The 24135-nt window shown below is 36.7% G+C and overlaps 2 protein-coding genes across 3 annotated transcripts in view; one reads left to right on the forward strand and one right to left on the reverse strand.

Annotated features, from left to right (window-relative positions):
- LOC146465961 (protein MAK16 homolog) lies at positions 1 to 11121 on the forward strand. Its single transcript, XM_085128354.1, has 10 exons — positions 1 to 164; positions 320 to 366; positions 515 to 624; positions 2364 to 2542; positions 5686 to 5723; positions 6526 to 6580; positions 7658 to 7732; positions 9256 to 9363; positions 9643 to 9705; positions 10419 to 11121. The coding sequence occupies exons 1-10, from the start codon at positions 150 to 152 to the stop codon at positions 10569 to 10571; spliced, it is 843 nt and encodes a 280-aa protein (XP_084984480.1). The 5' UTR covers positions 1 to 149; the 3' UTR covers positions 10572 to 11121.
- LOC146465962 (G protein-coupled receptor kinase 5-like) overlaps positions 10965 to 24135 on the reverse strand; it is a 24144-nt gene continuing 10973 nt past the window's right edge. The window contains exons 12-17 of one of the 2 annotated variants that reach the window (XM_085128345.1): positions 22604 to 22723; positions 21748 to 21885; positions 20417 to 20554; positions 18646 to 18774; positions 17757 to 17811; positions 10965 to 12598 (exon numbers count right to left, since the gene is read on the reverse strand). In XM_085128345.1, coding sequence (XP_084984471.1) covers positions 17797 to 17811; positions 18646 to 18774; positions 20417 to 20554; positions 21748 to 21885; positions 22604 to 22723 — 540 coding nt within the window. In that variant the 3' untranslated portion in view covers positions 10965 to 12598; positions 17757 to 17796. Of the gene's footprint in view, positions 12599 to 14436; positions 17812 to 18645; positions 18775 to 20416; positions 20555 to 21747; positions 21886 to 22603; positions 22724 to 24135 lie in introns of those variants that run through there. The other variant, XM_085128344.1, reaches the window with a different exon arrangement.

Here is a 24135-nt window from a genome sequence, read left to right on the forward strand (position 1 = left end):
GTAATGAGAAGCTTGCTTGAAATCTGGTGGGTTTGAGGTGTTATTGTGAAACTGCCTTTTTAAACTTTCGGCACCATCGTTTTGTCCCTTAAAACTGACAGTTTCGTTGATTTCCGGACTACTTATGGTGCTGGTAGAACCCTTGTAAAATGCAGCACGATGAGGTAAGTTGTCGAGAGTTTATCAACGAGCTTGAAAAATTAGAAACACACGTGCTTTGAAGCCGCATCAATTTTGAAGCTATTACGTGAATGCTTTCTTATTTTTACACGCTATAATACTTGTACTTTAACAGCTAACACTATTTTCATCTCCACAGGTGATATGGCAAGTAATAAATCAAGGTTTCTGTTCTTTCAAAGTAAAGTAAGTATTTTTGTTTCCAGTTAGAAGTTTAGGTTGGAAATGTATCCACAGGTCACCCAAACAGCGCATAAAATGAGAGGTTATATGGAATATGGTAGGGTTCCCTGTGGCATCATGTGCTTTGTATTAATTTATGGTTTTCTTGCAGAACTGCTACTCAGACATTTTGTCGTAATGAATATAATGTAACTGGCCTGTGCAATAGACAGTCTTGTCCTCTGGCAAACAGCAGATATGCCACAGTTAAGGAGAAAGATGGTGAGGACTGTTCAAGTTGTTTTTTTATATAACCAGGTTGTATTTAACAAAGTGCAAATGTCTTGTTTAGGAATGCTGGTCCAGTATTGAAAACAGAATGCACAGAGTTATAGAAATCGTTGTGAGTAGACGTTTGAAACTGTCGTGAAAATAGAATTATTTGAGTTATTGCAGTGGTACCATTTAGAGTATTGAGCTGATCTTGAAAAATACAGTGGAAGCTTTCGTAAGCTGACACCCTCGGAACACGAAAAAGGTGTCTGTAACAACAGATGACCCTTACAGGGGCTTGCCCAACTAACAATAAACATTGGGAATGCAAAAAAATACCACCCTTTTCAATGACTTTTTTTGTTTTATGCCTTATGCAATGCTGTGATTATGGTAACACCTGTAACTGTAATTAATACGCTGTAAAATAATTGTGACAAACAGCGATGCGAGGTTGATTAATTAAAATAACATTCAGAGGCTAATGGGATTTCCTTTAGGTGTCCGCTTACAGGAGCTTAAAAGCAAAGGAATAGTCCAAATCGTAACCCCTGAAAGTGTCTGTGGCCGCTAACAGGAATGTTCACGTATGGGAATGTGTAAAAGGGACTCACACTATATAGAGAAAACTCTGTCTAAATGCAGGGGCAAAATGGCATGGATATTTTGTGCATGCATTTAGACAGTGTTTTCTTTACATAGTGCGAGTCCCTTTAAAGTAACAAAAGCCGTTTAAAGAGAGTTTTACAACAAAATTGTAAAACACAGTTAATGGCACGCGACGCCTTTTGCCCTGTGGGGCATTGCTGGTATTTTACTTAAAACTCGGTACTTGGTACTGTAAGGTACCATTGTATTTATTGTCTAGGCATTTATCTATAATTCTATCTTAGTATGTTGCAATTCTGTCTGGATACTAGTTATTTCGGCCTTTCTAACTGGTTAAATCTTCTGTATACCCCATTCATGTCTCTATTATTATGATGTAAGGTCTAGCATGTAAATGGTACAAGCCTGGCAATTGGCTCAGGCATGGAACACTGTCTAGGTATAAAACGCTGTGTAAAAGGTTTTAACTCACATTTCTTAGGCAATTGTTTGCTCGCTGTTAAGCTGTGTAAAATTTTTTCCCTCCCTCCCTCCCTTTGGAGGCCATGTTATCAATAAACTGGGGTCACCAATCGTTGGTTGCGTTTCGGTTAAGTCTGCATAGCGACTTCCCCAAGCTATTAGTTCTCTAGTATTTTTTGCCGTGTTTTAATTTTATTGACCTGCCAATATTCCAGTCCGACCCAGCAGCGCTGGTGAGATAGGTGAGGCACGATAGGTCTTTTCAGTTACTCTAGTTTTGGGACCTGCCAATACTCTTCTCGGAGTGGCGCTGCTGGCCTAGCTGTGCTGCTGTTGCAGCGCGTTGTTGTGTTTTGTTGTTGTTGGCCTAGGTGCAGCTGGAAGTGCCAGGGAAGTGAGGCCTTAAAATGGTCACGCAATTTAATAGAAGTCGCCTGTCACGCAATCGCTGAGCGGTGTTCCCCCTTATTTACGCCAATATGTTTGTTGTCTTTACTTTAGTTAATTCTATGTTTGAGTAGAGTTACACGTAGCATGAATCTTAACCGGAACAGTGACATTAATGGGTTTTTGTGAAAGGGGTCATAAATAGAGCTGTCTGCTTACGAAGTGTCTGTTTAGAGAACTTCCATTACACCAATGTATTACAACTTAACCACATTTATATAATTTTTTAGGTGTTTGCTATTTATACATGAAGACGATAGAGAGAGCTCACTCTCCGGCCAAGATGTGGGAAAAAATAAAACTATCCAAAAACTATGAGAAGGCATTAGAGCAAATAGATAAGAACCTGATTTACTGGCCAAACTTTATTGTACATAAATGCAAGCAGAGATATACCAAGATTGTTCAGGTAAGGAATGTAATATTATTTGTGTTGGCAATCTGTTATTTAATTGATTAGTCAATTACGTTATACACTTAATGTATGGTCCCGAGGGAAACAGTTGGTTTTGTTTTCCCAAGAGTCCTGATTGGAAACATCAGGACTTGAGGGAAAACAAAACTAACTAGTTTCCCGAGGGACCATACATTAAGTGCTTTGTTATATATGTGACCGTACACGGGAAAACGTACTTTAACGCTTATCCGTTAAACGGGCAAAACCGTTAACCATCCATTAGTTACCCGTTAGAAAGTTCTTTCAAAAACGTTAGAGTCGTTAACAAAACCGTTAGCTTTAAACGTTTAGCGTTAGAACGAAAAGTTTACCCGTTAGCCGAAGTTCTGTATCCGTTAGCCGTCAGAATTAGAGCGTTAGAGCGGACAGCGTAGGCGTTAACACAAAATTTGTATCCGTTAGAACGCCTGGCAGAGGCGTTAGAAAAAATTATCTTCCGTTAAACGGGTAAATCAACTGTTTACTATCTGCCGTTAGAATTGCGTGAGAAATAGCCATGTTTCGGCCAGAAGTTTCACCGCTCCGTACGTAAAGAAGGATTTCGCCGAAGCGACCTTTTTAGGTCATGAAGCAGACGAGCGAGCGAAATTCTCGTTCGCAGGCGTATCCTAAACAAATTCGTTACAACTTCTGCGAAAGAAACTGACCATGAGCAAGCGACATAGTCGCAAGAGGGAAGAAGACGATTCGAATGGACGCGGCTCGCAAGGTATGAATCGACCTAAAATTATCCAATTTGCATACAGTTGTTTATGTCGTAATTCAAGTGATAAGTCTTTGTTACGTCAGGTCGCGACTTTGATTTCGTGTGCTCTTTCGAGCGGAAAGTTGTTTACATAAATATGTCCAGCACGAACGCTTTTTGCGATAAAGTGGTTGTTGTCTTGTATTTGGTTTAGGCTTTCATGGCGATAAAAGCTCTTTGGCTTGACGACATCCTGAAATTGGCATCGGAATAAATTATTCTGATCTTGAGAACAAGAAGCCGTCAAACGCTCCTTGGTGGAATCATTTGACATTCGTGACTATATAAAATGAAATTTTAAACATTACTTTCATTCAAGTCTTTTATATTTCTGATGGCAGTATAAACCAAGCAAGCAGAGCGTGTGAATGTGCGCAAGTTCACGTCAACTCTGTCGTAAACAAAATGCAAAATAATGTTGACGCTAAAAATAAATGCGGCAAGTGAAATTGTGCGATCAGTTTGTTTTGATTTTGCGCTCGTTGATTTGTTTACATGAAAATATTTCAAGCTTTTATACCTATACCGATCCGGCCATTTCACTCCACGACAACCTAAAAATTAATTTGCGTCAGACTTTATTCAGATCTTGTCAAACGCTTGATGAAAACATTTGACATTCGCGACTATGCAAAATGAAATTTAAATTTTCGTGTGTGGTTTTTTATACTTCGAGTCGTGCAAGGTGATTGTGAGATATTCGGCAGTTCGTGAAAATCTTGTCGGTACACTAGACTGTATCAACTGCTTCTAACGCTCAAGTCGTTAATGTAAGCGTTAGATTTTTTTCTCGGCCGTTTAACAGCTCCAGCTATGCGTTAGAACAGGTTGCGTAAGCATTAGAAAGTTTTCTCGAGCCGTTAGACAGAATTAGTTAGGCGTTAGAACGTTAGGGTCAAACGTTAGAACGCTCAAATGATCCGTTTGCTATGACCAGTTTGCCGTTAGACCGTTAGGACAAACCGTTAGAACGCTTTCAAGGCCGTTGACTACCTGTTAACTACCCGTTAGTTTTTAGCCGTTTAACGGATAAGCGTTAAAGTACGTTTTCCCGTGTACGGTCACATATTTAGACTTTCCCTTCAACAATCACAGCAAAACAGACAAACAACTGAGAGGGCAACAACTGTGGAATTGTATCCCGGTCGGGATACATTTGTATTTGATCAGGGGCATGTGACCAAGAATCAACCAATCACAGTGCTCGTTTTGTTGAGTGAAAGTCTAGGTATATAACAATTAGCAGTATTATGTTACTGATGATTTCATTGTTGCCTGCTGAGTCAGATTTTTCTTAACATGATTTCGAGTTTTCGAGATTAAGATTCTCAAACTCATTAATAATTCACACAAGAAAACAAGGCGCAGCCAAAGGAATGGAAATTAATACTGTGAAGGGGGTTTGGAAATGTGATGTTAATTATGACAAAACTTGGTGAACTTTTGCTTTGAATCCCTCCAAGAAATGTAAACGGTTTGAGAAGCTATTTCAAACACCTTGAAGTTCGTTTTAAAAAAATCTTGGCTGTGCTTTGTTAATTAAGCCCACTTCTCCATGTTTGGAAATAGGATGAAACACTTTTTCATAATGTGCTTGATTTATTCATGATTTTTCATAATTATATGCATTCATATATTTTCACATATTTATTCATGTTTTCAAATTGCCATGTTGTAATAATAGATTATTAATTATATTTAATATACAGTACTGTTGAAAAAGAAGTTGACAGTCTCTTTTGAGTCTCGATCATTGATTTTTGAAACTTGTGAGTATTGAGGATTGAGGCTCAGTAATCAAGTATTGAGTCTAGAATCAAGTCTCGCAAGGATGAGAAAATAATGAGCTTGTTACTTGACTGATAGACTTAATGCAAAAAACAGTTGAACTCCACTCGTATCGGCCAGCATCTGCAATTTTTCATTCCTCAAAAAGTAAATTGTTTTGTCCTAACTGAATATTCAGGAATGCTTTGGTTTAGCAATAGGCCATTTTCATGATGCCGCCATTTGACTACAACTACCAGAATTCATTTCGTTTTCCCTTTCAAATTCAAATTTTGTAATCCCAGTGGACAGCAAAGAACAATAGCTCTAATTTGCATGAGAAAGCAAAAAAAAAATGAAGGATTCTGGTAGTTGTAGTCAACTGACGCAATAGTGAAAATGTCCTATTCCTGTGAGTATCAAGTTGCTTTTCTAGTGAATTGAGTCTTGTTTCTTGACTTGATCCTGGATACTTGCAAGGATTGAGTGGAGACTGTCAACTTACTTTTAAAATTTAATTAGGTACTGTATTGTTTTTTATGGTAAGAGAAAAACAAACAAACATGCTTTTTTTACTTTCCAGTACCTGATAAGGATGCGGAAACTCAGACTTAAAACAAGGTAGGCAAAAATATTAATTTTTGCTCAACGAGTCTTATGGCGCTTTCCGTATGGCTGAACTGGCTGTCCTTCGAATCCCTTCAAAATTCACAGAATGATGCTATTTTCATAAGATGCCATTTTGAAAGAATTTCCTAAAAAAACCCTTCAATATTGTGTTCCAGCTTAGTTATATTAAGTAGTTCTGTGTCATCTTTTATTGATACTAGTTCTCTTATTGTAGTTGAGGTTCTGGTGGATGGAATCAGGGGGTCCCTCCCATCTTTTTGTGACAGAAACTAGGTCCACACAGAGTGTTGAGATTTTGAAATATTTGTAGAAAATTTTCAATCTAGCCTTTTTTTTGCTCTGGATGTCATTCTTAAGGATGATACCTCTTTTGTTAATGCAATCACATTTACATTCGGTGCAACTTAAAATGGTCTGTTAAATGTGGTTTTCTAAAGGACAGTGCCTATAAATGCAGAGGTATTTTTGTGTGGTTTATGACTATACAGAAAAAGCAGATCTTAGTAAGGGTAATAGGAAATCCAAAAAGAAAATTGGGGATAACCCAGTATTTTTCAGTGATAATTGAAATGCATGGTTACTCACAATTTTCTTTTCAGATGGTAAGATCTGCTTTTCCTGCATAGTCATAAACTGTGTTACATGTAAAATACCTTATAAGTTTGTATTAGGAGACACTGGCATTAAGTGAAGTTCCAGATCCACTGCTGAATTTCTTATGAAGGGCTCAATAATAATATTTATTCAGTCCACACCTTTTTTTTGAACTTCTGGTGTTATTTTTTGTTTTTAGCAAAAAACTTGTGACGATAAACAAGAAAGTAGAGAGAAGGGAAAAAACAAGAGAGGTGAGCACTGTCCTTCTGAGAAGTTAGTGAATGCAAAAAAATATTCTGGGGTTGCAGTGTTCTGATGGTTTGGGCTGGATACATGAAGTGCTCCTAAGCTTCACATAAGTTGCTTGTTAGTTTTGTTTAAATAAACATTCCCCCAAGAAGTTCCACTATAAAAGGGTGTCTACCTAGTGGTTTGAATGCAGATACTGTTGATTCAGTGGATAAGATGCTGTATAGCTGTTGTAGGTTAAAATGAATCCCAGGTTAAAATGATTTCAAACTAGGTTGATTTGCATTCTCCTTTGTTTCAGATGTAAATTACTCAACCTTAACAAAGGAAAATACAAATCAACCTAGGCTGAAATCATTTTAACCTGGATTCATTTTAACCTACAACATAGCCAGTGGATAATTAAAATGTACTCTAACTGGTCAGATTATTTTTATCTGCTGGATAGCGTATCTGTTGTAGGTTAAAATGAATCCCAGGTTTAAATGATTTCAATCTACATCTGGAGGTTGATTTTTATTTTCCTTTGTTTCAGATGTAAATTACCCAACTTTAACAAAGGAAAATACAAATCAACCTAGGTTGAAATCATTTAAACCGGAATTCATTTTAACCTACAACATATCCACTGGATAAAGTTATCCACTCCCTGAACAATCTGGGCCAATTTGAATGAAAAACCTGTGGAAAACGGGCAAAATATTGCTGAGAGTACACGTAAACAATTGACAGAGGTTACTTTTTGAAGGAACAGTGTTATACTAAAGTATAGTTGCTTATGTGAGTCAGAAACTGGTATTAAAAGACAGCTGTATGGGTTGCCTGTGGCTATGATGATGGTGATGATGATGCCAAGGATGAATGGGCAACGGTCGTGTCTCTTTTACATTATTTCTAGGAAATAGGCATAACAGTTGAAAATGTTTTTAAGCAAATTATTTGATTGACTTGATTGAATTTGTATTTTTTTATATTTTTCTTATTTTTAAGTATCGTACAGTGCCGTGAACTGTGAAGATATATTAATGTGCTTTATAAGACCTTGCTCATTATTATTAATTTACTGCGTTGCGTTTTAGCGGAAAGCTTTGGTTGCTGCTCAGCTGGAAAATGCCATAGAGAAAGAATTACTTGAGCGTCTCAAGAAAGGAACAGTAAGTCAACACTGACACTACATCCATGACACATGTACAGTGTACATGCGCCTACATGTACACTGCATGTATGCAAAAACACTCACACTCAGCTCTTTTAATTTATAAGTAAGAGTGCATCCAAGTTTAAAATTGGATATACGTGCAGTATGCATCAAATTGACGAAAATAAAATTTTGTTTTGAATGAAGATGTGCAACAGATTTTAGTGCACAAAAGTGCCAGTTGCATTATCTACTCTTGGCAAGAGTGCAGCCTGAAGAAGATGCAGCCTTTGCCATAACATGCCCTTCATTTGTTTGGGTGTCACTGACAGTAGTTCCCATAGAAACTGCAGTGCTGGTCTGTGGGGAGTAGAAACGAATGTTTGGTTTATCAACAGAGTTGATAACTGAAGGTAGATTGTAAATTGGCCACTGTAAAGAGATTTGAGTGCTGATATTTTAAGCATTTAGCCCTTTATCAGAGAGAATCATATAAACATTCAAATTGAAGCATTATCATTGATTTTGGGAAGTTAATTGAAGGACCACTGATGACTACTCCTGCCCAGTGTTTCACTCTTTTCTTGTAGTCATTGTTGGAATTGCAGCTGTTTCTTTGTTTCCTTGCATGTATATGTCTAAATTGACATTTTGAGCCTGTGTGGCAGGTGTAGGAATCTAGTCTGATGCAGTTTGAAGGACATATCAGCCCTGCACATCTGATAATGACTTTGATTAGAGTCTTCGGGGACTCCTCAGCTAGGCTTGTAAATAGTCAGCTGGTCTGCCTCCTGCCAGTTGGGATTCTTAACCATGTTATGCTCAATAAATATAATTATTGTGAAGTTTAATGCTCAGCCCCACCAGCACTTGTGCTATAAACACTGCTTAGGGTAAACAAAGGATATTATTATTATTATTATTATTAATAATCATTATTATTATTGTTATTATTGTTATCATTATTATTATTATTATTATTATTATTATTATTGTCATTATTTTTATTATTATTATTATTAGATTTCATTTTTGTTTTCATGAATTATAATTTTAATACATAACTTGCGGACACGGGTCTGGGCTAGTTATGTTACATTCATAACTAGCCCAGTTATGTTGTTGTTATTATAATTATTATTATTATTATTATTATTATTATTATTATTATTATTATTATTATTATTATTATTTTTATTTTAAACTGGTCATAACAGGTTTGTTTGAAGAGGACCCACCTTGTCTGGGATAGGGGGGTTATTGAAGACACCACCTATTTCATGAACACTACTGACAAAAATTTATTGGCTTTAAAATTTGAGTTGACACAGAAATATTAAGCTAGCAAGAGTCAGCATTGCTAGATAAACAAGAGAAGTGAGGGTTAAATGTCATTGTCATTTTTACTGCTGAGGAAGAAGAAGGGTTGGGGAGGGGAGGGGGGTGCTGGTAGAGACTATCTATTTTGTGGTTTGGTGGGTCCTGTTGGAGTACAGTAGTTTTGACCACTTCCCTTCTTTTTCTGTCTTTTTGTTTTAGTATGGAGATATTTACAACATTCCTAGTACTGCTTTTGAGAATGTTTTGGAAAAAGAAGAAATTGAAGATGAAGAGGAAGAACAGGAGCTGGAACAAGACGAAGAAGAGGTATTGTGTCAAAAACTGATTTTTATTGACTACCAATGATATTATTTGGGTATCATTGCTCAAGCCAGTCCTTTCATTACTGATGTACATCAGTCGGACTCTAACTTGCTTCTAGAAAAGCAGGACTGGCCACTTTTCCCTTTCCAGAGAGAAATCATTCTACCCCTTGAAAGGAGCTCAGTTTTCCTTTACAAGCTTTGTAAAATAATGTGCATTGTAAGAAATGAAAATTGTGGTGATCATTGTTTTGATTTAATATTTTGGTTTTCATGATGACAGGAAGAAGAACCAGAGTTTGTGGCTGAGGATGAAGTTGATGTCAGTGATCTAAGTGATATTGAGGTAAGTGCACATGTACATTTATTTGAGAAATTCAACTTTTCTGGCCAACAGAGTTCATGTACTAGCCATGCATTAGTCAGAGACGTTGAGTTAAACACATGTTCTTGAACCATGGACAGGAACCAGAAGTTAAATATTCTCAGACTAGCTCTTTGTGTACTGTTTGTGCCTCTCTCCAAGGACTGGAAAATTCTAACTTCTTTAGATATATTTGCTTCAAAAGCGAAACATGTATTCAACTTCTTGTTGCCATCTGTAGCACATACAAAGTGTGGTCACCCCTCAGGGCATGTCCCCTATGCCCTGTGAGCAGAGGCCCTTTGATCTTCCTAGATAAACCAGGAAGAGGAAAGGACCTTCCTTGAGTAGCAATTGCTAATTTAGAGGGGCCAGTCATACATCAGTTGGAAAGAAAGATTGTTGTTAAAATAATTAAAAAAGGGATATGTAAGGCAGAATAAAGATGGCAAAAAGTCAGAATACCAAGTAGATACCATAAAAAATTTAGAAGGCATAGAAGAGAAGGGAAGGATTCAGAGGTTTTTGTAATATTAATTAGCTAGGCTTTAGTTTTCAATGATGTCTAATAGTCGTTTCATTTTCAAAGATATAAAAAAGTGGTTAGCAACGTACTCTTTTGAACATTCTCTTCTTAAGGCAAACCTCTATTCGTGTGTCCCTTTAGCTCACAGCAAATGAACAATTATTTTCAGGATCTGCAGGTTGAGGAAAGTGAACAAGAAACAGAGAGTGAACTTGAGGAAGAACAAGAGAAACCAACTCAAAGAAGAGCAGGAAGGAAAGCAAGGGTGGAAATAGAATATGAACAAGAAAGAGAAACTAAAAGGGCTAAACTAAAAGCATAGAAAGTCAACAGTGACAGTGGACATAATGTATGGTGGGACTGAGTATTTATTGCTTTCAAAAAATACCAAGACATCAGTGCTTCCTGGAATGTGTCGTTCTAGAAATGAAAACATCCATAACCTCCCCCACCCCCCATGGAAGGTCACTGGAAATTCTGAGGGGGTGAGGGTCTCAAATTGGAAATTTCAGTGGGTGGGGGTGTCAAAACCCTTCCATTTGAAGGGTGTGGATGTTTTCTGAACATCCACAATAAATGTTATGGGTGAAAGGCAATAGTGTTTCCTCTGAAGGGGTGATTAAATTGAAACCTGGTTAGTTCCATCATCAACTAGCCATAAAAATCTGAGTATCAGATTCAAGGTGTTTTTTTTTGTTACATATTATTTTTGATAAGTAAGAAAATGGCTGTTTATGGGCTTTTCTATGAACAGAACCATGCCCTGAGAAACAGCGAACATTAAATTGTTTTCTGTCGTTAACGCAAAGCGAAATCAGCATGATCAAGCAATAAATTTTTTCTCCGATGTTTTTAATAAAACAATTATTCCACTTGTGCTTGTTGGCTATGGTATGATGGCTATCATCTCATATCCAATGCATAATCATGAAATATTATTTTTAAATATGGCTGTTGTTTGATAGAGTTATTTGTCAATGAGTGCCTGAATACGATGCCCTAGGATCGATGGCCAACTCATTCCCAGTCATCTCTCTTATTCTTGAATCACAAGCCCAAGGAATTCATGGAAAGGAGGAAAATGAGGGGGAGAGACATCACTCCTCCTATATCAACCCTTGCACACCATTGTCATATGCATCCCCTAACAAGAGAGATGACTGGCAATGAGAAGGGCCATGCTGGACAATCTTTTAAACAACAAGGCAGTTTAAAACAATGCAACACCTGCTTTTCTCAGGAAAAATTTCCTTTTTAATGAAGCTTTCCAAAGTACAATAAATTATTTTTGTTTGAATTAATTTTAAATGTTAGCAGTTGTTAATCATAATGCCATCAGCACTTATTTGAAATTCTGGTGGAGATTGCTTAATATTTTTAATTATTACAACTTTTGCCGAATCTCTTCTTGTCAAACCCTCTTCTAGTAGGTTTTTTTAGCTTTGTGTTTTCAGAAAAAACCACTTTGATTGGCCAGTTCAAAGTCATAATCAGTGACATCTTAGGAACTTGTGGTTTCAGAAATATCTATAGCCACACCAAGTAGGGTCATCAGTTCCAGGGGGAGGGGGGTCTAGAAAACTCAAACTTTTAATGGGAAGAACCACTGTGGGCTGAGTATGGATATTCCTGGTACACTACATAAGACCAGTTTTGCCATTCTCATTATCATGTGATTTGTCTACAACAACAAATAGTTATCAAAATGCTTCAGTTTTTAAAGGAAAATGAAGCAAGTCTCTCCTAACCCTTCAAGACACATTATCAATGTGAAGATTCTCCTAACTGTTCCCCATTTAGTTCTCATGGTTCTCATTGGGAGAATTTCTTAGCATATGATGTATCAAGACATCTACATGTATCTTTGGTGATCATCTCCTTAATTCTCATAACCCATGTGTTTGATTAAGTTGAGATGTGGTAAGGAGAAATTGGATGCTGATCACTATTGGACTGAGCTGACTACTGAGACTCCAGGGGCCAGTTGTTCAAAGTATGATTAAGGCTAACCAAAGGCCAATCTGAACTTTGATTCTGTTTAATTACTGACTAACAATGAAAGATCCTTTTACCCTTCCGTTTTGACTTTACCTGTATCATTGTAAAATTAGCTTTTGAATAAGCTAGGTGAAAACCTTGGTTAACTTTTAATGGTGGATTGGTGTTAAAGTTGTCAGCTTTGATCTGTCAAGTCCTGGGTTCTGAACATTTGTTAAGGGGTAGTGTGCTGGCTGGATACTATAATTAGTGTTTTCCTGAGCTTGGTTTATCCCCAAACGTCTTGTTCTGTGTTCCTCTGTATTTATATAGCAGTTTCATCCAATTCATTGTACATTTGGTGGCATTTGCCTACAAGCATGGAAATTAGGCAAGTATTATGACACTATCAGGAGATTGTCCTATTTAAGGACGGTGCCTACTATTGTTACTGCGCATACGTTCTGCGCATCTCGAGATACTCGGGTTTCCTATGGGTGGTGCCTACTAATACAGGGATATTTTTGCGCGCTTTAAAACTATGCGGAGAAAGCAGTACTTGGCAAGTGATTTTGGTATCCAAAAAGAAAATTGGGGGTAGCCATGCATTTTTCAGAGATAACAAAGCGCCAATTTGGAAAAAAGCGCCATACATTGCTTTGTATTTTGCTGCTTTTTAGAATAATTGTTGCTTAGTTATCTCTAAAAAATGCGTGGTTACCCCCAATTTTCTTCTTGGATTTTAATAGCCGCTGCTAACATCTGTTTTTCTCGCATAGTGATAAACTGCGCAAAAAACTTCGCTATTAGTAGGCACCGTCCTTAAGCATACAAATGCAATAAGTGCCATTCCTACACAGTCAAGGCACTTCCCCTTAAATTGACATTCAGATGCTATTAAATGGTAATTTTGGCTTCTTTTTGTGTTCAAATGGCAACTGTCAAAGTTAATTCATCCAGTTTGGTGTGAGCAAGTCTAGCCTAATCACAGTACTAGCAACATGTACTGGTATATGTTGTGCAAAGCAATGTTGGTGAACTGCCAATGGGCAATTCCAGAAAATATCCATACCCAACAACGGACGGCTTCCATGTTTTAACCCCCCCTTGCCTTCGGAAATTCCAAAATGCGTTACCCCCCCATGCCCTCAGAATTCCATAATCGTGAACCCCCCCTCCCCTTCAGAATTTCCGGTTTTCCTGGGAAGTACATTTTCGACTTAGCAACGCCTATATGAACAAACGAACATGAATTTATGCGTCCTCAGGGCTGTGATCTAGCGGCGCTAGGCGAAAAGCTTTACTCTTCAGCGACAAGAAAAACCTACCGCTAGTGGCCAGGCTGTGAAAATGTCTTTTCAAGTCCGAATTTGGCTATAATAATAAACACCATTTACGGCAGTTTTACTCCTCTTTGTTTTCTTGTGCTGTTTTGACGTTTACAAAGCAGAATAGCTCAAATTCAGACGGTTAAAATCTTTCAGCCGTCAAATTTACCGTCGAGTCCTGTTGCGTCCTTTTATACGTCATGTAGTGTGCACGAAAACTGTTCTCAACCCAAATGCATCATGTAGTGTACATGAAATGTATCATGATCTATCGGACGATCTATCGATGCTTGTCTTCTGCTTCCGCGGTCATACGTTCGTGGACAATTTTATTTACGAACTACAAAAGTCCACTACAATAGCGTTTTCAAGGAACTCACTCTACACTTTCTACCCCAGAAATCCCACCTGTGGAATTCACCAGTGCCTTCGGATATCCAATCGTAAATACCCCCCCCCCCCCCATGCCCTCAGAATTCCATAATCCTGAACCCCCCCTCCCCTTCGGAAATCCTAAAAGCCGTCCGTGGTATGGTATGGATATTTTCTGGAATCGCCCAATCAAAGAGCATGAGTTTCTCGTCTCTTATGCCCCATTCACACCAAGGCTTAAACACGTTTAAAAGCTGTTTAGTTAAACACACACACAAAAAAACCTGCTTTATTTTGCACAAAAATTAATGAAAGCATAAGTTAAAATTTACTTGAATGCTACATCAAAGCCAATAGTTCAGCTTTCTGTTACCAATTTTCATTTTGTTAAACCTGATTTACTTAATTAAACATGTTTTGTTGGTGTGAATGGGACTTAGGTTTCGGAAACAACATTCTGGAACTCTGAAGACGAGATCCAATGACAAAATACAAGGCAGCACACTACAGTGAAACGATAAGCATTACTTTAGTTGAGTTTAGAAAAATAAAACTGTACATACAACATTCATTTAGATGTGGAACTATACCAAATTTTGGTCTTTTTGAATGTGTTACTGGCAGCTTATGCGGGAAAACAACTCATTGTTCTTACTTTACTGCACAAAATTCACCTCCCGTAGAGTTTCAATTTAAAATACAATTAAGTATTCTTGTTAAAGATTGGTTATTCTTCACCAACACTGGGAAGGTCAAAGAGAAACTTTTCATTGAAACAAAACATGCTATTTAATACACAGCACAAAAAGTAAACTTCCAACAAGTGATCATTGAGTTTAATTTATTTATAGTATTCTTACATAGAAATACTGTAGTGGTGCCATTCACAAAAGATGAGTAAATCTGTTGTTACTGCTAAATTTGCCAAAGGGTGTACATTCAACTTATTAACAAGAATGTAAAGGGTCTTTGATGTGATTGCTTCCCAAAAAATGTAATTTGGTCAATCGACGCCATCCTAGACTTGGAGGCAGATAATATGGTGAAAAGAATAAATTTACGACTTACTTCGGCAGAGACCGCTCATAATGTAAGAAACTTCAATTGGTGCATAATAATTATGCACCAATCTAAATAAACAATAAATGGCTTATTACTTTTCTAGAGAATGCAAGCGACCTACACAAAGGATTTTCAGCTAAAGAATGGCATTTCCCTAGACCCTATACAAAAATGGCTGACATTTTAATGTTCTTTTGTCTGCATTCAAATTACATTACATTGACATTTATTTTTACATTACATTGACATTTATTTGCCTTTTTTTCCAAATTATCCACAGTTTAATGTATGGCAAAGTGACCTCTAGAAACCACCAGGCTTATAGTTGAGGCCACCTCGTACGTAACAATATGCTCACATAGATAGTGCTACAAGTGTGCGGCTTTGTTAGCCTTACTCGCCTTGTTCAAGGTAAAATTTTCTGACTTTTGAGGGCTAATTTGAATGCAAATAAAAGAATTTTAAAATGTCAGCCATTTTTGGCATAGGTCTATGACTCTCTCAAGTAAACCATAAGCAAAGAGATCATAATCTAACCGATTATTGTTAATATTTGGTCAATGGACAATGCCCCGCCAACCTTCAGGACCGTACAATTCCTAATAAAAGCTTACTAAAAGCCTCCTCTAAATTGAGTACAAATTATTTACATGATGATTACCATCCATAAATTTGTATATTAATAAACACAGGAGTCTCTTAAAAATGACAGGTGCTTAGGAAATCAACAGGACACCCAGAATGCTGTGTGTAGGAATACTGTGCTTCAAAGTGGAGCCAAGTCGAGTTCCCAGTTCATTAATGCAGTTTTGCTTTTTATTATTTGTTTCAACAATCCACTCTTGAAATATGAAATTCAAAATGAAACTTGACTCAATGGCCAAACTTTTAGTGGAGTAATTGAACATTTACAAATAATTATAACTCAATATAATTATTTGCATTTGACCTGTTTCCTAATGGAAAACTTCCTTTTTTAGCTTCTTCTGAATAAACCAGTAACGCTGTTTTCATATTCTGATACATGTATGATTAAAAAATACTGGGATAAAAAAATGTAGATAACATTTGGGAGACATTAAGCACAGTACCATGTAGGAAACTTGTCAAATTCTAACATGCTTAATGAATTACACTACACATTAATCCAATTACAAAATTTTTGGCTATTGGATCTGGTTTCATTTTGAATTTTGCATTCTTGAAATGAACAACATTCCACATACCAACTTCAAATTTTATTCCTGGTAGGAACGTAAGTAACACATAGCAGACTCACTGAAATGTAACGAGAAATTTGATTCCTCTCGACAAACAAACGAGTGATTGACTAAAGAAGGCTCCCCCTCCCTGCCCCGTGCATACCCTGACCCCCCCCCCCCCCACAACCCATAAATGCCCCAACCCCCACATTAAACTACCCCAAATGTTACACACATCTACCAAGATGGCAAGAGTGAAAAACGGGTGTTGATACATGTTGAAGATGGCAAAGCAACTGCCTTGGCAAAGTTGAATTTTTCCTTTAAATAACTTTTTAGTAAAATGTGTATAATTGTTTTGAATTAATAATTGGCACAAATTTTAAGATAGATCACCTTAAAGACATTATGACTTCACTTTTTAAGCTATCCAAAAGTAGCAAGCAAATAGACTAATAAGTGCCATTAACCAATGACCAATGGCACTCTGTGGTAATTACTTCTGCATTGTAATGTGCTAGGGTCTGCCAAAGAACACATGATTTTGGTGTGCGCTTCAATAATACCCTCTCTATGAACAAGCAAGTCACTTCACTCTGCAAAACAACTTTCTATCATCTACATGACCTAGCCACTATTTGAGAGTCCCTGCCATGCAAAAACGTCTAAAATACTAATACACGCCTTTGTAACTTCTCGAATTGACTACTGCAGTAGCTCTTTACTATCTGGTCTACCAATATTTGCTGCAAAAGCTTCAACATGTATAAAACACAGCAGTGCATCTTCTCATGGATTCTAAGAAGTATGAACACATTACGTAAACACCAATATTGAAAGAAGTGCAAAGGCTCCCAGTTACATGCAAACCAAGAATGGAGTTCAAGATTTTAATTTTGACTTCTAAAGCTTACTATGAAATATTAATAGTTAACAGACATTTCAATTAAATAATTCCCAGCAGAAAACTTTGCTCTGCCAATTAGAGCTGTCTGTATAGACCCCAAGCACAATATTGCGAAACCTACGGAAAGTGCGCTTCTCAGTAATTGCACTAATACTAAGGAATAATTTAACTGATCATATATTAGAACTACCGCATGGTTTTCAGTACTTCTAAAAGTACAGTCAAGAATTCTTTGTTAAGTCGTTCCTTTTAGAACCTAGTTGCATCATGCCCGTTTTTTTATATTTGGTGAATTACTTTTTAATATTTAATAATTAAAAGTAATAATTAATTATTATTATAATTATTTTCAGGCTATGAATGAATTGATTTCACTGATAATTGTGTATGCTTGTAATGGCAAACTTGCAGTAAGGTTGGTAGCAGTCGGTGCCTTGGAAAGGTTAAAAAAGGTTTCAAAAATTTATGTCTGATGCATTTAATTACAAGCTCAATGATCAAATGGCTTTGCTCACCACTAAAATATAAAAAAATTAATGCTTTGTATAATAATTGAGTCCCGCGAGGGCCCACAATTTTTCTGTACATCAAAAAGACTAGCTAGTGTATACGCTTTTACCATTTTGTCCACATAAATTTAGAAATAATATTTTTTTAACCTTATATCTGTACAAAGATGTCTTTTCTTTGAATTTACTGTTAAAGTCCATCATCCTGTGGAAAAGAAAACAAAGTTTATTAACAAAGGAAAATAGGATTCTAATCAGCAAATCCAAGGCAAAAAAAGTTGATCTCTTGTGAGATGCAATGCAGGTAAACATTTAGTGATCCCTTGTGTCTTAATCACGCAAACTTTATGTCTTAAATTTTATTTATTGTGCAGTTGTAGTTCACATTCTACACCAAGTACATTGTTGTCATTCTTGGACTTGGTATATGTCACCACCTCAAAGGAGCAGGGAAGCAGGGATGGCGCAGCGGTGAGAGCACTCGTCTCCCAGCAATGTGGCCCAGGTTCAATTCCTGGGCTTGTTGTCATGTGAAGCTTGAGCTAGATAACATGCAAGGCTTAAGTGGTGGAACTTTCCACATGTAAACATTTTTTAATATATTCTCCCACAAGAGTTTCAATTGCAAGCTACTAGAATAAGATCCAGTACAAATACATGTACAGTCTATTCCAATTTGATTTGGACAGTGTCTCCAACTAGTACATACATACATACATACTTTAATTATTCCAGAAGCAGACTATATATACAAATAAAACCAAGAAGAAAAAGGAAGTTTGGAGGTTAGCCCTATGCAAAAACTCCCTCAAATAAAAGAAAAACAAAAATAAGTATACATAAATCAAGATCTTTAGAGTCAAATATTTAAATACAATTTTGAGCTAAGATTTAAAATGCTGAAAGCTATCAGCTTCCACTATATCACCAGGTAGTTCATTCCTGTGCTTCATACCACTGACACTCATTAATAAATTGATTTAATTTTACTTATTTTTCAATTGTTGTCAAGATTATATACTAGATGATTTCCACTTACTGATCCCGAACAGCAGGCCATCCCTCTCTTCTTTGGAGGTTCTGGTGGTTCGTCCCCAACAAGATCAGGTGTTGGCGTACCATTAGCACCAAATAGATTTAGTTCTGAAAAGCATTCCATCTCGATCATCTACAGACAAATAACACCAAACACTCTTTTAACCACAGAATGGACAACAAAGCAAAATAATGTTGTCAATGAGAGCCACACATGGAGGATTCTCACAGTCTTTTATGCGTTTGTTCCCCGGCTGTGTTGTTCGACAGAAAAGAGCATTGACACAACTCTCTAGAAAAAAAATCCTTTGCATTTTTTTTTCTGTTTCCCTGTCTACAAGTTTAAATTCTACTTACGACAGCCCTGAATTCCACATCCCTGAATAACAGCAGGGAGTGTCATTATTTTATCGTTTCATTCAAAAGGCAGCCTTAAAAGGGAAGTGTCATGGGATTTTGACTTCTTTTGTTTAAAATGGTGAAATAAGACCTTCATTTTGCTACAAAATAATTTTAGAACAACGAAAGAAAAGAAATAAACTCAATTCATGTGCCGAATAAAACTTGAGAATTAACTGGATGTGAAATGCGACGTTTGAATCAATTAAATTCGACTTACGTTGAATCTGCGACTGAAACAGTCGAATATTCGACTTAAGTTCGACATTTGATTCAGACGTCCCATTTCACATGTGCCGAATATAATACATAAATTATAGTAAATTATTATTATTCATTTTGTAATCACAATCCGTAAATGCCATGCGCAGAAGAGTATAAACAGCACTTTGAAAAAATGGCGGGAGGTGAAGGAATGTGCAGTTTGTGCTTTTTAAAAACACTTGGCCTTCACTCGACCCGCGCCTTTTCATCATGCTGGTGGCAATGAAGATATTACTTCAAACAAGCCGCATTCGTCAACTGGTAGCACGGAAACAAAAACATTGAAGGCGGACTTAGTTAAATTTGGCACCATTAAATTCGACGTCTGAATCAAATGCCGCATTTAATTATTCTAGTCGACTAAAATAGGAGTTATATTCGGCACATGTGAAATGCGACGTTTGAACCGGGCCTGAGGCACCGCTAGATAAGAAAATTAAGAGATACTTTGATATCACTGCAAGTTTTTAACTGCCTCATTCAGAAAGGTTACAGAAATTTAAATTTAACATACTGAAGAAAGCAAGGGGAACAAAATAAACAGTGAAGACAAAGAAATAAAGTCTAGCAACCAACCTAACCAAAAAAAGTATGAGAGGATTCCATTAAATGTAACAAAATGCTGGTCCATTATTCACTCCATTCTAGTTTGTTAATCTCAGTAAAAGCTTTTCCACATGCTTTCTATAGTGTCCATTTTCCAACATGGCCACATTGTGGTTGGTTGTTGGTTGTTGTTACAGTGGAACCTCTCCTTACGGACACCTCTATAATACGGACACCTCTCTATTACGGACAGTTCACTTGGTCCCTGAGAGACCAAAATCCATATAAAGCCGGACACCTCTTTAATACGGACACTTATCCCTGGCCCCTTGGTGTCCATAATAAAGAGGTTTGACTGTATGAGAATTAATATTTTAATGAACCATACGATAAAAGTATAGTTTGTCTACAAGTTATAACCGCAGTCTGAATTTGAATCTACACACCTTTGTAAGACAGTAAAGCAATCAGTGAAGCAATCTTACAAAGTTGAATCAGTGCTCACGCCTTCAGTTTTTGAACTGTAATAATGGGTTATTTAGAGTAATAACACAGCCACAAAGTACCTCAGATTGCCACGGGATTGATACTGATCCACTTGCAAATTTTCTATAAAATTCATCATCACTTTCATCGAGACGAACACCCTTCACAGAAGAGAACTGTTCAATGTCTAACACATCTTTGCAGTACACTGCTCTGGGCTGTGAATATCAACAAGAGTCAGCTGAAGGTTAGGCTATACATACGCTATTAGGCACATAAAATTAAACAAAAATAAAGTATAATGTGATAAAGATTATGTGGGCGAAACTTCTCGGTTATTAGAAACTCGAGTAAAGGAACATCTTTCTAGGAATTTGTCAGCTGTTCATGAACATTGCCAGCTCACAGGTCATTCAGTGGATTCCAGAAAAACAAAAGTTCTTGCCACGGAAAGCAACACATTCAAACGCCGCAATTGAGATAAAATTACGTACTAAGCCCTCCTTGCACAGAGACAATGGCTTCGAATTAGCCAGAATCTACGACACCATCTTAGCTCCCTCGGGTCCATTATATAACCCTTCTTAACATTCAAATTTGTATTGTGGCTGACGAAGTTGGGTGGATCCGAGCAAAATATCCCACTTTAAAAAATTTTAATTCTGATCTGAGTACAGAATTTTTATATTTTTTATATTTAAAAAAAATAAAGTATTGTTGCACCCTGTTGCATAAACACCTCTTAGAAGCACCCAACTCTCTTGAACAACTAATTGTCCAGCACAGAATTTGTTTGAATCAAATAAAAATATTTGAGATCTCTAGAGGTACACAATAGTAAGAGCAAAACAATTCATTTGCAAGTTGGATTTAAGAATATTTTATTGTCTTTTTCAGTGATTAGCATTTTGCAACCCCAGTGTGACGATGTAACACATCAGGCATAATTAAGCCCCCATTGTTGTGGTCTTCAAACACAGCCATTTACATTGTAATATTATTCAAATAATTTTGCTGTGTGCAACTTTGGTGTGCAGTAGTTAAGATGTCTGAATTAATCTGTTTGCATCACCAGTAAGACAGTAAGTGACTCAAGCAGTCATTTATCCATTAATTATAACAGATTTTCTTGTTTGGCCAGATGAATGGATCTCTCATATGCATCTAGCACAAGTTACAGGTACCAAACCATTAATAATTATTGTACAGCTGTACATTAAACTACTGGTAATAAGAATTAATATTTGCTTCTTTCAGTAGACCTCCTAAAACAACCATTTGTCCATTGCACCCAATTTCTTTCTTTCAGTGAAATGGTTCAGTTTTGTTCAATTGGTTAATTATAGATGTTGGACATTAAGTGGATATCTATGGATTAGGGATTAAGGGTATAAGATGATGAAGAACTTACATCAGGTACAAAAGGAGGTTTGAACATTCCAGCCTCCAGTTGTGGCCAGTTAATATTTCTAAAGAAAATATGTTTCTTAGCCTCCTCTCCCCCTGCATCATTGGATCCTAGTCTGCTATTTACATCTTTTTGAAGAGCCTGAAAGTAAAGAAATATTATCAACATTGGTGAAACATCACTGGGGGGTATGAATATGTGCCATCACAAAGTCGTTTTTTATATGCTAGACTTCTGTTAACTTATGGGGAGGCAAATAATAATTATATACATTAAGTGGAAGGCAGACAAAAAACCATCCAACGACTCAACTGATTTTTTTTTTGTTTTGTTTCGTTGAGTCTGGTTAACTCACTCTTTGAAATACATCTGTGATAACAAACTTTTTCATGCTGGAAACCTTCGCTACATCCCTACTTCTCAATGCTTTGGGAAAACCTCTCAAAAAATTGGTTTGCAACAGTTCACTTCTACACTGTATAGAGGCTAGAAATTAAATTTAAACACATTCTGAAATTTTCGCTCTTACCACAGGGCTTTGCCAGTAGAAATGAATAAATTTCTTTGCGGCTAATTTGCCATGTGACTCTTTAAACCATGTGACAAAATATGATATAAAGACCATGGGGAGGTTGTAAACCTCGTCCCTGTTTAAATCAGGTTTCTTTCATCTGATGTGCATAGCCTCTTTCACCTTTCGGTTGAAATCAACTGGCTCCGTGTTTAAAATACTTGAAAAAATTACTCTGGAGACTATTTTGCATAAATGGACTAGATCCTGTTTATGCATTTTGGAAGAGGATCATAAAGTCCTGCCTCCTGATAGCGGTGACCTCGAGCTCGGCAGTGGCCAACCCACCTGACTACATATTAATCTTGCTGCTGAACTGAACTTATCAGAGTACACTTCTTGATCCTCCTTGACTCTCCGTTCAACCTCGTCCCTCTTAACCTTCTCTTTTCTCGCTCTAAATGGAGACTACAACAATAAACAGGAACAGCAACATTATCTACTAGTAGTAATCAAAGATTATAGTGCGTCGACTTTACTTCCTTACGACTTTACTTCTTCTTCGTGCCTTACTTCTTTATTTTTCCAATGCAGTTTATTAGTCATACAAGTGTGTATTTTTTGTTTCTTTATTTGTATGTTTAAGGCAACTCTTATCAAATCAGACCTTGGTGATTACCGATATCTGATATACAATTCTATCCGATATACAACCTCGATATACAACCTCCACGCTGGACATGATGGACTGTCATATTCATAATGCTATTGTGACGTTGCAAAATGGCACCAACATACAACCTCTTTTCTCGATTTCTCGCGCTAAGGAACGCGCGCGCTGGACATGATGGACAGTATTGGGACGACTCGATTAGGGAGCGTCTCCTTCGTCGACCGATTAATAAATACTTAGAACTTGAACTACCTACATGTACAGACAGAAATCAATGTGAAGTTTAATACTCTCTACAGATGCAGTTCATGCATCCAAAATAACTGTTACACTTGTTAGTAGATACACCAAAAATAATCCCACCTTGTTACTCTAATGTACATTTTAACCGCTTTCCTATTCTGTTATTGGTTTTGATTTAAAGCCACTCCAAAGAGTGCCATATGGCACAAGAACTCATTACTTGCTCAACACTGGGTCAATTTGTATAAAATTTGGACACCAAATAGATCTGGAAAGATCTGTACATTGAAAGCATAAAATCTTACCCCTCTTCTATATGAGACATGATTAACCACCCCTCCATTTTTTAAAAACTTTTTCCTGTTACACTTATAATACGAAGTCAACATTTGACATTAAAACTATGTACTGAAATCTGTAAATTAAACTGTAGTTTAGGGGTATACCCTATATATATATATGAGAAATGAGATATATTTCCGAGCCTTCTTTCTTCATTTTTGGCACTTTTCAATCTAATCTGTTATTTCCTTTGTCTTTGCTGGAATGATTTATACAATGCCCCAGAAAATTTTTTCAATATAATATTTTTCAATATTGATATATTACATTTGGAATTGGGGGTTCACAGTTGTGGTTTTACAATAATATAGCATTTCCTTGTAGAAGTGAATAGACGGAATTATTATTAACTTGAATGGCACGAAGGTGGCTGCAGCTGCTATATTGAGTGGCCATTTTATAGACTGAGGTTTGGTTTTCAGTATCTTTATACTGACAATATTTTCAGGGCTCTGTGAACTGACCTGTTAACCCTTTGAGTCCAAATCTCAACATACATGTACATATTCTCCTCACTGTTCTTTACACATTTCTTATGGCACTAGTTAGGAGAATTTTGTTAAAGATCACATTTTTAATTATTGTTGGTTATCATGTTCTTTATTCTTGTGACTTGATTTAT

Source organism: Pavona decussata, unplaced genomic scaffold (genome assembly GCF_977016875.1).
Source record: "Pavona decussata unplaced genomic scaffold, jaPavDecu1.1 SCAFFOLD_155, whole genome shotgun sequence".
NCBI classification, from domain to species: Eukaryota; Metazoa; Cnidaria; class Anthozoa; order Scleractinia; family Agariciidae; genus Pavona; species Pavona decussata.